This window comes from Lygodium microphyllum, chromosome 17, assembly GCF_053477565.2.
Source record: "Lygodium microphyllum isolate KBCC chromosome 17, Lygodium_microphyllum_v1.1.10, whole genome shotgun sequence".
In the NCBI taxonomy this organism is placed as follows: domain Eukaryota; kingdom Viridiplantae; phylum Streptophyta; class Polypodiopsida; order Schizaeales; family Lygodiaceae; genus Lygodium; species Lygodium microphyllum.
The window spans coordinates 95,264,899-95,279,788 of NC_141151.1; the positions used below are offsets into that span (position 1 = coordinate 95,264,899).

The following is a 14,890-nucleotide window of genomic DNA, read 5'->3' on the forward strand; positions in this document are numbered from 1 at the left end:
GTCTACATGAAAGCATCTCTTCTCATCCTCCCGTCATTGTAAGCTCACTAATGTTAAAACTATTTAGACATCTCTCCTCAACAATAATTCATGGATTTAATAGCTTGTAAATTTGTTCTACCATGCTAATTTTGGATTTCAATGAAGATACCCTTGTATATCTCACAACTTGGTGATTTATTTCTCAATTTGCATTTGGAAGGTGAATTGAGTAGCTCTCTGTGAGTGAGTGTATGGGATGCAGCTCAAAACAATACGAGTAGAATCTCATTCACAACCACATGTGCAAGTATTTGTTGCTTGGAATACGATTACAAAATAGCTGTTTTGCATGATGTGTCTACAGAAGGTCAGAACTCACAACAACCTTTCTTAGTGCCAAAACCTTTCACCAGGAAGACCAGGCCATGAAAGCCACTTGTTTGTCATTATAACAACTACCATTCTGGAATTGCATGTGAGCAACAATGTCATTCAATATCTTTACTTGATGACTTTAAGAAAGACACGTAAAATCGATGGTTCCCGTGAAGTGTGCAGGCAGAATCACCTGGACTTTTGATATTGAGTTACAACCTGATTCAGAGACTTGGGAGGATTACAAAACACGCTAGGGACCCTGAAGCAACGACTTTCATGTATGCACACAATTAACCTAGATTTCTCGTATAGGAGTTTCCACCAATGGCTCAATCGTGCTTGTACTGGTGAAAATGTATCTAGCCCAGTAGATATAAATGAATCTGTGGTCCTCTTTACAGCAATAATAGTAGATACCATATCTATGAATCAATGAGATTGATCCTGCATTTTTCTTCCTGCAAGCCCCAGCTCATGGTTCGAATTTCTTTGATCCCATTGTATTAGCTGGAAAAAAAAAACTGAAATAACTACTGAATACAGCAGCTAATTCTTTGCCCTGTCATCAACCAATATGCTGTCAGAGCTGGTAGTACCTAAATATGGTAGAACTAACATGATTGAATGAGAGTGTTTCTGTGGTGCACTGTAACATGCCGGTGCTTATACAAAGATTTAATTATAAAATATTAGAATAAACCAAAATAACAAACTCATCACAGCCCTTTCAAAAACGAACAAGACAGAGCAGATCATGAAGTCATCTTTGACAGCTAGAGTTTGCAAGAATACAACAAAATGAGTTCACATTAAGATGTGATCTGATTAAAGTTCGAATTTCGCCATATTATTAAGCTCCAAACCTTGAGATTGAGCTGTAGAGCTTGGTAGAGACCAAGATTGAAGTGCAGAGTATGGGTCTTGTGATGATCCTACATTTGTTGAGGTCCATTAAGATGTGATCTGATTAAAGCTTGAATTTTTCCATATTATTCAGTTTGAATTTTTCCATATTATTAAGCTCCAAACTTTGAGATTGAGCTGTAGAGCTTGGTAGAGACCAAGACTGAAGTGCAGAGTATGGGTCTTGTGATGATCCTACATTTGTTGAGGTCCATTGGGTCGCCAGCTCTTGAAGATCCGTGTCATGGAGTTTAATGTCTCTAAAAGGCCAGAGTGGCCTATGAGACCATAACCAATACAACTGGTATCACCATCTCTCATCAGATAAGAAGAGATAAAATTTATGTGCAAGTTTACATGGTATATTGGAATGAGAAGTATGGAAAGTTAAAAAGTTGGACAAAACTAAGTTTAAAAAGATCAAGATTGCCCCCCTCAATTTATGAAATCCACAAAGACTCTGCAAGCTACCTCCGACTGAGTCACCGCCCCAATCTACCTCTGTAACGAGCAATCGTGATGCAAATGTGACGCGTATGGACACGCCTATGTTGCTGAGTAGGTACTCTAGGGCGTCATGCTTTGCGTAGCGTTGTAGCTCTATCAACTGTGATGCCTCCTGATACTATATCTCCGCAACGCCTATCAATAGGAGATGTAATGTCTGGGGTGGTCGCGGCTAGGGGTTCAGCGATGCTGAAGGAGTCTGTAACCGCTCTCTGGAGGGGTGGATGATGCTAGGGTTGCCTCCTACCCGTAACAATAATGCTCTACGTCGTTGGAGCTCCAACAAGAAAAGGCCCAAACATCTTTGGTCCTCATAGTCCATCACCCCTCTCAGTATTCCAAAACCCTCCTTAAAGAGATAATGATAGAGGCCTCGGATATCATAGTATACAGTACATCTACAAATGAAGTGCTCTTTCGTCTCTAGCTCCCATCCACAAAGCTAGCACATCCTCTCATTGGCTGCAATATGGCTCCATCGACCTGTCTCAATCATCAGCTAATGCAATGAGGTGCAGATCTGACTAATAGCAACTCGGAGTCCGTGGGAAAGTTGAGCATCCATGTATCTAGGCCTCATTATGAAACCGTCATGAGAAAGCTGCAAGAAGTGACATTGGTATTGTGTCGTTTTCATGCCTAATGGGAAAGGGGGCTTGGACCAAGTCCTTTCTGTCTCCACTTTAGTGATGCTTGCCCTGATCACACTATTCAGCTCTGCACAATTGAGGCTCAAAGTAGGGCAGTCAAGGCTATAATCAAACGGTGGTAGTCTATTTGTACTCATGCCATGTAAATTCAGTCACATGCTCATATGTGCATACAAACACTATCTATCTCCCTCTGTTGCAAGCTGTCTTGAAGACTCCAGCGCTAGTCTAGAATATTGGTCTTTAGGGAGCTGCCATATCCTCTGGAGGAAAGTAATTGCTTGGAATAATGCCTCAAGCACCATGGGTGCAGTGCCTAATTCTACCCGGATGATCTCCTCTGGTACTAAGGCTTTTGCCCTTATCATACGTGCTATCATCATGACTAGCGGTCTTTCCATGTGTTCCCAGCCATCATAATGTTGTGCTTCCGGTCCATCGCAGTCCATAAGTGGCATCCATCTAGTATGATAAAGCCTTGGGCCCCAAATTGCTGCCCCATAGAGTAGTGTGGGCATAACTAAAGTGTCAAAAAGCCACAATCTGGTACGAGGCTCTTGAAACTATGTGCGTGCACACTATCGCTCTAGAGTACACTACATATGCCCGTGCAAGCCTAGCCTTTGAAGTCTCCTTCCATGAAAACTCTGGCCCCTTGAAAGTGACCCCAAGGTATACATATTGTCTAACCATTTCCACAGGCTGACCGTCATACATAAAGTGGTGCCACCCAAGCTGTTGATGCATCCAGATGCTATTGTAGTAGTCCCTCTAGTGAATTTGAGATAAGCACCATATCATCAATATATAACAAAATTGGTATCAATACCCCAGCCAAGCTGACTCCCATATCACCCCATCTTTGCATGTAATCACGAATCTTGTCAATGTACGGTCCAAAAAGCAAAGGAGAGAGGGGACAACCTTGCTTTACGCCCATCATACTAGAGACTGAGTCTGTTGTGTCTCCATGCACCCGTACTCTCCTTGTAACAGTTTCATACAATGCATAAATATACCATTGCATATCCTCTAGGACCCCAATAGCTTGCAACCTTTTCATGAGTCTTACACGTGGCACAGTATCAAAGGCTTTGCAAAGGTCCACAAAACAACAATAGATTTTTTGCCTCCGTGATCATTCCTCCTCAATCAAGGTCCTTAGCATGAATATATGGTCTAGCGTATTGTATCCGTGGCGGAAACCAGCTCGTCCTATAGACCGTATTTTCTTTGTTTCAGCCCACCAACTCAACTCATGCTCCACAATAGAGGCATATATCTTTACTAGCATATGGCCAAACATAATAGTGCGCTAGTTGTTAGCGACCAATGGATCTCCACTCTTAAAAATCAACACCAACATATTGGAAACCCCTCACATATGGTTCTATTGAAGAGACCAATGCATAGCATACATGTGCAAAATGCTTTGCTACAAGGCCATCTTGATCATGTGCTCTCCCATTCTTCAACCTCCAAATGGCATATCTCACCATCTTTTCCGTAAAGAAACCGCACTGTGTTGGCCTAGAGTTTGATGGACAGGGTATCTGCTCTTGTGATGGAACATCGTATAGTGCCCTAGCATGTTCATGCCAAACCATAGGTGATGTCAACTGAATTGGGGGTTGTCTTCCGTGAAATTTCCTCCATGCCCTCTTGCTGTCTCTGCTTAGAAAGAGCTAATACATCTCTGACTCTAGTTTGGCTAAATAATCTCTCTTCTTTTTTCGCACAAGATGACAAAAGACATTCCGTGCATGTTTATGTGTGCATGTTCCTAGTGTAATATCCCTCTGTTGGTGGGTCCTAGTCTGTTTGCACCCATCATCATACCAAGCATTTTGAGGGGCAGTACAATTGCGTATTGCAGTAGGGCCCATCTTACATGGAAATGCCTCTGAAGCTATAGCATGTAAAACCTTCGCTAGAGATCTAGTGACATCTTCCAATGGTTCATGTTGGTCTAGCTGACTTAAGCCCTCTTGTACTGCATCACTATAGATATGCGACGTTTACTCTAGAAATTCATAATGCGGGAATGTATATGACTGTGTGCATGTTTCTTGTCTCTGACTATATGCTAGAGTAAATTTTAGGATTGCATGGTTGGCCGCTATACCAATCGGCTAAACAGATATCTCAAAATCCTTAATTTCTCAAATTAGCACTGGCGAGCCCATTACATAGTCCACCACACTAGCCCCTTTTTGGTGTGCATGTTTCTTGTCTCTGACTATATGCTAGAGTAAATTTTAGGATCACATGGTCGGCCGCTATACCAATCGGCTTATCAGATATCTCAAAATCCTTAATTTCTCAAATTAGCACTGCCGAGCACATTACATAGTCCACCACACTGGCCCCTTTTTTGTTGTTCCAACAAGTGAAAGTATCCACTCCCAGCCATCTTAGTAGGCCATTGAATATAGCCAATCCGTGAGCACTTCCCAAAGCTAGCATATGGAATCCTTATGTTGTCACCTCCTTATCTTGAGATGTCCTGGCAAGCCCTAGTTCATCCAATGCCAATTCCTTAAACATTTCATGTTCAATATCATAAAAGACGGACTGCTCACTTCTTGTTCGAGCATTAAAGTCTCCCACTAGTAGTATCATGAGAGAGAGGGAGAGGGAGAGAGAAGAAAAAGGAGAGGCAGAGGGAGAGGAGAGGGAGAGGGAGAGGGAGAGAAGAGGAAGAGAAGGTGAGGGAAAGGGAAAAGGAGAGGGACAGGGAGAGTATGGTGACAAAGCTAGAATGGAGACTTGAGCTCAAAAAGGAAATTGAAGAAGATGGAGACTGATTTGTGTGATGAGATGAGAAGGGGCTGCCCTTTTATAAGGGCTGAGGTGAGGGAGAAGAGTCAAGACAAACTTAGAAAGTTTGAACTTTGAAGTGTGAAAGGGTAAATAAGGTTCGAAAGAAGAGGCAACTTAGAAGTTTGAAGTTACAACAGCCGAAAAAAAGGGGGTCACTTTTTCAAAAAAAAAAAAACTGCCAACAGCCACTTTAAAATGGTTTTTTTTAAATACAATTCGAACACATGGAACCTGTACAGTACCATACGGTATGGTATTGTACAAAATGTACCATACGTGAGCGGAATGCAACCCTGTGCATGTCATTGTATTATGCATAGAAGAGCAGGCTGTTGCTCTAATATCTACAAAATCGCCTCCTAGGATTCAATATACACGCAAGACATTTCACAAGCCTACCACAGAGAATAAAAAACAGGGAAATGGTTAACAGACTCATCAACCAGCCATAGGAGCCAAACGGGCTCAACCCCAAACGTAGGATGAACAGCATAATGGCTCATGCTCATGTAACAACAGTTAATGTCCATATGACGACCTGTGGGCCTAGAGGCCAATTATGGGCGTCACACAACGTGTGGCACACATGAGCCCTTCAGTTCTTTTTACAGGACTCATTGACCTCTGCCTGAGCCTAAGGTCACATTCAGACTTAGTCTCTCAGTGATCCAGGGATATAACCAATGCTATGGACACCCATCTTCAATGTCCTAGGATGTTAAATGAATCTTGTTTACACCTTTAAGATCCATCTTCTGAACTGCAAGTTATATGCTTGCATTTGTGCTCCATGTGCTTCTAGCATGTGTGGACTTTTCTGTAAGTAAGATCATCTTCCAAAAACAATTTCTCAGCTTTTTCCAAAGTTCCTTTCATGTCTAAGTAAAGAATTTGAAGCACAATGGTGTTACGGTGTTCCTAAATGGCTCCTCCTAAGTTCTCTATGTGGTCATGAAGGTATATTTGAAAGAAAATTGACTATAGGACTCCCCTTATTTTGGCCCAACAATCTCGTGAAATTTTTTCTGAAGGCACTGGTTTCTCACCTCACTAGCTTTTCCGTTTCTCATCAAGTTGTTTTCAAACATCCATAGTATGAACTTGTCATGTGGTAAAAAGAGAGAATGGGAAAGACAATCGTCAATCCACAATGCAGATGCAAATGGCTTGAATGATAGAGTTGGTAAATTGCACAAGGTCTTCCAAGGCAATCTATTCATCCATCCCTTTATTTAGCCAGATAGTTTAAGCCAATAACAGTGGAATATTCCCTGGTTCATTCATTGAAGGAAAATGCCAGAAAGGAAAGCTTCTTAAATTCCTAATGCTAGCACAACATCCTCACAAGATACTCAAGGTCACAAAATGCTTAACAGTAAACGAATAAGAACATCCAGACAGTGCAATAGCATGACCAAGCCTCACCTTGTTACATAAGAATTGTCTGCTGTATTCACTACTACCTCATCACCATCTTTTATGAATGTGGGGGCCTGGAAAATCCATTGCATATTCTATTATTTTTCATGAGGTAGTCTGACTTTAGGTTAGGCATTCAAATATAAGTAGTTGCCATACCATTATACGCACTCCATTATCCAAAAGAACTTTCTTGTACCTGCAAAGCATACTCATAAAACACGAGTTTCACACAATACGAGCATTTAACGACATACAAGTAAATAACTAGACTAAAGAAGCAGCCCTTTCTGTAAGTTAAGTGTGTTTGCATATTTAGCATGTAGACAGGATTTACTAATTGTGAATATTGCTGGAACGGCAAATTTATGACCTTGCTTAACATTTTGTGGAAATTCAACTTGAAATGCTGATGGAAATACATTGAGGATGGTTGTTAACATTTCGCATGTGGACATACGGAAAAAGGAAACAAGAACCAATTGGCTGTGTAGCCAAGATCTAGAGAACACTTTGTTGAGAATCAGCAATCACACTCAAACAGCCTCTTTGTATGGAGTCTCAGGGTCAAGGACATGCAGGCTAACTTATCCCATATGCACAATGGTGCCTACTGCAGTTTCCTACTTTCCTATAAAGCATTGTACTTGCTTCCTTTCTTAATGCAATGATAGTACTCTTTTCATTTCAGTAAAGTGTCAATGTCATTGTCCACATACACAAGATTGTGTTTATGAGTCCAAGTCTCAATCTTAGAACCTAATTCACTTGTGTAACAAACAGTGTCCTTTCCATCATGAGTCTACACTTATTTCTTCATCCTCCATAGCTTCCGTTTTTGCCATGCTCTAGATCCCGCATTTCTCACATGGTATCAGAGCCCAGTTGGGCATGGCATTGCTTGTCTAGCCTCTCTTGATTCTTTTTAACCTCAGTCTAGCTCAATGTCAGCTCATGACTTCATCTCCCAACTCTACTCTCACTGAAGCTTCCATGGCAGCCATAGCCAGCAGCACCCTGTCAGATTGAACTGCTTATATCTCACTCCACAGGTCAAATCTCTTGGAGCTTCCTTCTGGAAAAGTATTCCCCAACTCATAAAGCTTCCCTGTATCACATCAATCCAGGACATTGGACCATCTGGAGCTCAGCATTGTGAAAATCCCCAATCTCTGCTCTGTGTCTGCCATAGCCAGACAGGACCTACCTTGCTTGGAGCTTCCATAACTCTTCAACCAGGCCATTTCAGCCCACGATTTCTTCTGGAGAGTTGTTCCTCTGCTCAAGGCGCTTCATCCTGGCACGATAATCGATGAGATTGCTGCTCCCTGGCTTCAGCATTGCGCAAATCGCGGATTCCTGTCAGAAATGCGCCTGCTGCTGTTCGACGTGTCTGCGTGCTGCATACTGACCACGATTTTGATCATCATGATAGGGCTTTTGTAGCCCATGAAATCAGCTTCCTAGGCATATAAAAAGTTTTGAAAATGATCCACTGTAGCTCCTGCAATCAGCAAAAAACCAGGCCCCTGTCTCAGAAACCCTAATTCCACCATAGCCAAAGCTTCAAAATCTTGACATTTTTCACTGTTTCTTTCACTGAAGTTATCAACAGTGATTTTAATCACTGAGCAATACTCTCTGAAATTCATTAAAGTACTGTCACTCAGATCTGAAGGCATCAGCATCAAATCAAGAAGGGAAAGATCTTAAAGATCACTTGGATTTTAAAAGAGTAAAAGACTTTTTGCAAATCTGGTATTCATTGACACTCAGTTAGTGCTTTTTAGCACTTGTGTCTCTCAATCAATTCTTCTATTGCTCAAATCAAATAAGTCTGAAGTTGATTTGCTACTGTTCCCGTAAATCTAACATGGGCAAAGACTCTCCAAATGCTCGATTCAAAGGAGTCGGGTTCCACACTTGGCAAACCCGCATCAAGCTCATCCTGATGAAGAAGGGTCTCTGGGCCATCACAAATGGCAAAGAGAAGAAACCTCGGGACGCGGACCTTGCAACTACTTGGCAAAAGAATGATGACAGAGCTCAGGCCATTATCAAACTGGAGCTAGACGACAGTTATATCCATCATGTGGATAACTGTGAGACCTCACAGGATACATGGAAAAGACTTGACACCCTGTTCGGTGCACAATCTAAATCATCAAAGTATGGTCTCCTGATTGAGTTCTTCAGGCTTGAAATGAAGTCCAGCACATCACTTGCCACACATCTTAATTACATGGAAGGACTCCTAACCCAACTTGCAGGAATCAACATTAAAATGGATGAAGATGTTTGCATCGGTGTTCTACTTAAGAGCTTGCCTCCTGAATATAATAATGTATCAACAACTTTAATCAACATGCCAAATCCTGAACTTGTTGATATCCAGGCATCACTGTTAGAAGAAGAAAAGAAGCTAAAAACTAAAGAAGAACCAAGTACTTCTAGAGATGAGCATGCATTATATGTTGGCAACAGGTACAAAGGCAAGAAAGATCAGCTCTTTTGTGACTTCTGCAAAAGGACCGGACACACCAAGAAGTTCTGCCACGCAAGAAAGAGATCCCAAAAGGCCTATCTAGTCGCAGTCAAAGAAGAAGAAGAAAATGGAGCAAAGGAAGAAGAAGATGAAGATGAAGACCACTAGGATCGGAAGGACAAGACTCATCAGTCCTTGTACTCTCATAATTCTGATAGACTGTTTTAATAGCCTTGTATTTTCCTTGCCCTAATGCTTTCTGCCATAAGCTTTGTAAACTCCTTATGTAACTTGGCATTATAGTCCCTGTACACTTTGTGAGGCCCCTGTTACAGCCTCTGGATGTCCACCATGTTTATGGTACCCACACTTAGCTTTTTCTGCGACAGCCTCTGGTGTTTTGCCATGTCTGTGGTATGCCCACACTTTGCAGGTGGTTCTCATTACAGCCTCTACACACTTTGTGCCTTTCTTAGTTGTGATTGAGGAGGGGTGTTGAGAATCAGCAATCACACTCAAACAGCCTCTTTGTATGGAGTCTCAGGGTCAAGGACATGCAGGCTAACTTATCCCATATGCACAATGGTGCCTACTGCAGTTTCCTACTTTCCTATAAAGCATTGTACTTGCTTCCTTTCTTAATGCAATGATAGTACTCTTTTCATTTCAGTAAAGTGTCAATGTCATTGTCCACATACACAAGATTGTGTTTATGAGTCCAAGTCTCAATCTTGGAACCTAATTCACTTGTGTAACAAACAGTGTCCTTTCCATCATGAGTCTACACTTATTTCTTCATCCTCCATAGCTTCCGTTTTTGCCATGCTCTAGATCCCGCATTTCTCACACACTTGACAATCATTGACCTAGACACTCAGCTCAAGGCCTCATTGGCCAAGCCCATTGTCAGGGTCCTCCTTCCATGCAAGGAGCCTCCGAAGAGACTTTAGTCTATTACACCTACACATGGAGGACCATGGCTTCAGTCTATTACACCTACACACGGAGGACCATGGCAGCCGAGCATTCAGTACCTTTTATTACCTTGCGAATGGTCATTAATATTTCAAATTAAGCATACCTTGAGAACAGTCTTCAACATTTCAAATGTTGATGGAAATACCTTAAGAATGGTCATTAACATTCCAAATGTCAGCATACCAAGAAAGGAAGAACTTGAAAATCATTGACCCAGACACTCAGCTCAAGGCCTCATTGGCCAAGCCCATTGTCAGGGTCCTCCTTCCATGCAAGGAGCCTCCGAAGAGACTTCAGTCTATTACACCTACACATGAAGGACCATGGCTTCAATCTATTACACCTACACACGGAGAACCATGGCAGCCGAGCATTCAGTACCTTTTATTACCTTGCGAATGGTCATTAATATTTCAAATGTAAGCATACCTTGAGAACAGTCTTCAACATTTCAAATGTTGATGGAAATACCTTGAGAATGGTCATTAACATTCCAAATGTAAGCATACCAAGAAAGGAAGAACAAACACTTGGTCATGTAGCTGAGATTTATAGGAGGCTTGAGAATCATTGACCCAAACACTTAGAGAAAAGCCTTATTGGCCAAGCTCATTGTTAGGGATCTCCTTCCATGCAAGGAGCATTGTTAGGAAACTTTTGCTGTGGAGGTTTCAATCTATTACGCCTACACATGGAGAACCATGGCAGCCTAGCATTCACTAGATCTTCTGTAACCAGCCTTCCTTCTTGGAATGGGTGGTGATAACCTGATTTAAGAGTTAATTACAGCAATAAATAAATGCACATAAAATGAAATACACACTTTACCATAACATTCTTGGACAATAGACACCCTGTTGGCCCCAAAATTGGCGCCCCTTGCGGTATTTCTTTAGCTTTCATTCAATTGGAAGGAGTACAACTTGAGATTCTTCAATCTCCTCCTACTAACCAATTGCTCTTGCTGTCATAAATGTCCAGCAAGCCTTTTGGGTCATTTGCCCCTTGTTTCACCCAGGATTTCTTCTCCAATTTGACCCTTGGTTGGCCAAATGCTGCCCCAAATCAATTCAAGATGGGCTGGCTCCTGAAATCCCTTGATAATCTTCAATTATCAGCTGCTGATTTCAGTCCCTTGAGCCTTCAATCTTTGGCACAGATCCCAAGGTGGCTGCTAAACCCTAATTTCTGCTGTGAATTAGGGTTTACTGCAGAAGTTACAGATCAGCCCACCAAAAATGGCTGAGATCTCCTCCGAATGGCTGAGAATTACTGAGAATGGCTGAGCATAGGCTGAAAGAGATGAGAGAATGTTACAGAGAGAAAATTTTGAGATTTGTCGCGAAGAACTGATCAAAATCAGCTGCTACCCTCCTGTACCAGCCCCAAACGGATGCACCAACAACAATAGGAGCATCAGAGACTGTGATCTTCAGGAGAAAGTGCATCAGCAGCAATCGTCAGCTTCCCAAGGTCAAGAGTATGCAATCCCCATCACCAAAATGGTCTCCAATGGCTGGGAAATGGCCCCAAAAGCTGGCAGCAACAGTCCAACACCTCAGCTCTAAAATGGGAAAACGAGATTTCCCTCTCCCTTCAGCCCTATTTAGCCTTTTCCCCACTTGCATGGGAAAGTTTTGCCAAGTGGCAGCTTTCTTAATCCATTTTCAGCAATTTCCAGTCATTTAATTAATTTTCAGAATTAATTAATTCTGAAAATTAATTCAACCCTTAATCCATGTCCAGAAAATTGACCTTGCCCATCCAAAAATTAATTGGCTAGGCCATTTGCAACCCAAAGTGATCCCATGCATTAATTGACCCTTGGACAAGCATTAATCCATTAATTAATGCCTAGTCCCTAGTGTCACCACTGACACTTAATGGCCAATTAATGGTCCTAGGGGCAAACTGACACCAAAATTCACCTAGAATCTAACAAGTGTAACTTGTTACAACTTTTGCCTTCGACACCCATATTTTTCACAAGGTCCTTCGACCTTCAACTATGAAAAAGTAGCTTGCACCTCACATGTGCAACACGTGCATCTTTTAATTGCAAATTTGATTAATCCTTTAATCAAATGTCAATTAAACATAAGCAAAGTATCAAATTTTCACATCCTCGTGACATCTTCCAAGAGATCAAGACAATAGAAATAGGGAGGAGTTCACCACTTCTCACACCTAATTTGGTCTCTTGTCTACAAGGGACATCCTCCCTAGGGTCATTGCAACTAGTAGAGACAAGATATTCACTTTCATGGTGGATGAGGATGGTCATCTCCAATGACACGATCTATGCCCCATTGCAACTAGTATAGACAAGATATTCACTTTCATGGTGGATGAGAATGGTCATCTCCAATGACACAGTTTATGCCCCATTGGCAGCCTGTCCTCTTCACTTGTTTTCAAGTGTTGCTGGGAGAAATTTGGCTCAAGGAGACACATCAACATCCCTTGTACATCTGCCTTCTTCATTTAGCATTCATTGGCTGCAGATTTCTAAGTCTTTCTGTCTCTTTTCTCTCTCCCTTTCTCTTGTGTTCATTGCCTTTCAGTGTTGGCCATATGCTTCCGCATTTACTACACTCAGACATGGTATCACAGTGGCGTAGAAGGGCTGATTGATCGTGGGCGCACCTGATCGGGAGAACTCTTCACAACAAAAGTTTGAGTTTTCAGCCTTTGGAGGCTACAGTGAACAAGTTGTATGCAAAGAAGAGGCAAAGTTGTATGCAAGTCAATAAGCTTTGGCAACTACAGATGCAAGTCTAGAACTCCAGAACCCTGCATTCCAACAAGGGAGGGGAGTTTGTCTCCCATGAGCTAACTCGTTTTGTGCAAATCGCGGCATTCGCTAGGAGTTTGCCTACACAAATACCCCTCAGGAGAATGGCATATTGCAGCAAAAGAATTGCAGTGTGATCAGACTATGATGGAGCGTCAACAAATACCTCATGGTCTTTGGGCCGAACCAGTGGCCACCACTGTCCATATTCTTAATTGATCCTCTACTTCGACCCTTTTGAGACTTATTTTGGACAAAAGCCAGATGTCTCTTATTTCCAAGTGTTTGGGTGTGATGCCTATATTCACATCCTAAAGAAGAAGAGAGAGAAGTTTGAGCCGCCTTCCAAGATAGACATGTTCGTGGGATATAGCTCGTAGTCCCAAGGATACCGCCTTTATGATCCCACTACCCGAAATGTACATAAGTCAAGATGTTCGATTCATGGAGTTTCTAGCTTTGCAGGGGGGAGTTGAGCATCCCGTTTTTTGGAGATCCATGTGACAATTGCACACTTGCTCCAATGTTGGGAATAAAAGGCCAATGTGCCTTTCATACGTACTCAAGTGTGAACACACCCTTAGCACTTGTACTTTACATATAACTATAAAAAAAAACCTAAAAGAGATACAACTGATTGTACCCACACATCATGCATCTCTCTTACTCTCACTCCCTACTGCTACTTATGCTTTCTCTCTCTCTCCACCATTGCCATCGCTGAACATTGCATCTCCACTATGCACCCGTCACTACAAACTAGTATTAAAGCTGAAGGCTATCCCGATTGTGCCTCCCAAAGCTAGTCCAAGCTGTGCCATTAATAGGTAGTCGGTTTGAGTTAGGTGTAGGTTACAAGTCACAAGGAGCTGCCCGGCAGGTAGGCGACAGTCCTTCCAGTCAATCACAGACAACACAGGTCTTGTGCAGGCTATAGGGCAGTCAGCCGACACATCTCGGCCGTCAAGCAACAGGTCTCGATGGTTAGGAGGCAGTTCGGCGCAGGTTACGGGGCAATCATGCTAGGTCAGCACAGGTCGTGTGCAACCATCGACCCATCGACAATCAACTTTTTCTTTTTTTTAAGAAATCACGTTTTTTTAAAGGGTTGATCCTTGGTTAAAGTTCTACAGGCTGTCATGCATGTACAAGCACAATTTGAAAATTTGAAAAATTGGGTACACATTTACTCCCGGAAATTGGGGCTTTTGGCATATGCTTAAAGATTTTGCTCGGCTGAGTAAAATTTGTGGAATTTGAACACTCTCGAGTCTCAAAAATTGGGGCTTTTCATATAATTGTGGAAATTACAATTGGACAAGTATAATTTCATGAAATTTTGACACATTGGACCTCGCACAATTTGGGGCTTTTGCAAATTTTGGGTCAAATTTAGACTTGGCACATACTTGCAGTGCAATTTCTATGCAAATTGAACACATTGGACCCCAAAAATTTTTGGGGCTTTTGCAAAATTGTGAAATTTTGGCAAAATTGGCTTATGCAATCTATCGGGAGTTATGTTTGATGTCATTTGAGCAGTCTAAGCAAAGAATTTTTGGGGCTTTTGACCGTGGGAGTCAAATTTGTGCGCGTGAATGCATTTGGAGCAGAAATTACAGCTAAAATTTGGGGCTTTCTCATGAAATTGATGTATTAGCCCATGTCACAACTACAATTTCTTGTGGTGTGCTGTAGCACACATTTTATGCCTCTCAAAATTGATTTGCAGATCTGAAAGTTCTGCAATTACTTGTTTTTCATTGCTGGTTGGTACTTGTTTTGTACCTTGGTCATTTGTGTGACAATTCAGCTCACATTTGTTTACTTTGAGCAATAAATCATGGTTGGGAGTAGTGACAATAGCAATCTTTTGCGCATTAAGAAGCTTGAGGGTGCACACAACTTTGCTATATGACAGAAGCAGTGCTATAATGTATTGGTGCAAAAGAAACAGGTGAAGCCCATAAA

The 14,890-nt window shown here is 41.9% G+C and overlaps 1 protein-coding gene across 4 annotated transcripts in view; it reads right to left on the reverse strand.

Moving 5' to 3' along the window:
* Positions 1 to 458: 458 nt before the first annotated feature.
* Positions 459 to 14,890, reverse strand: part of LOC148022161 (elongation factor P (EF-P) family protein) — a 112,478-nt gene continuing 98,046 nt past the window's right edge. For all 4 annotated transcript variants that reach the window (XM_087697801.1, XM_087697800.1, XM_087697803.1 and 1 more), the window contains 3 exons: positions 6,822 to 6,861; positions 6,669 to 6,736; positions 459 to 919 (listed from right to left, as the gene is read on the reverse strand). In XM_087697801.1, coding sequence (XP_087553927.1) covers positions 907 to 919; positions 6,669 to 6,736; positions 6,822 to 6,861 — 121 coding nt within the window. In that variant the 3' untranslated portion in view covers positions 459 to 906. The remainder of the gene's footprint in view (positions 920 to 6,668; positions 6,737 to 6,821; positions 6,862 to 14,890) is intronic.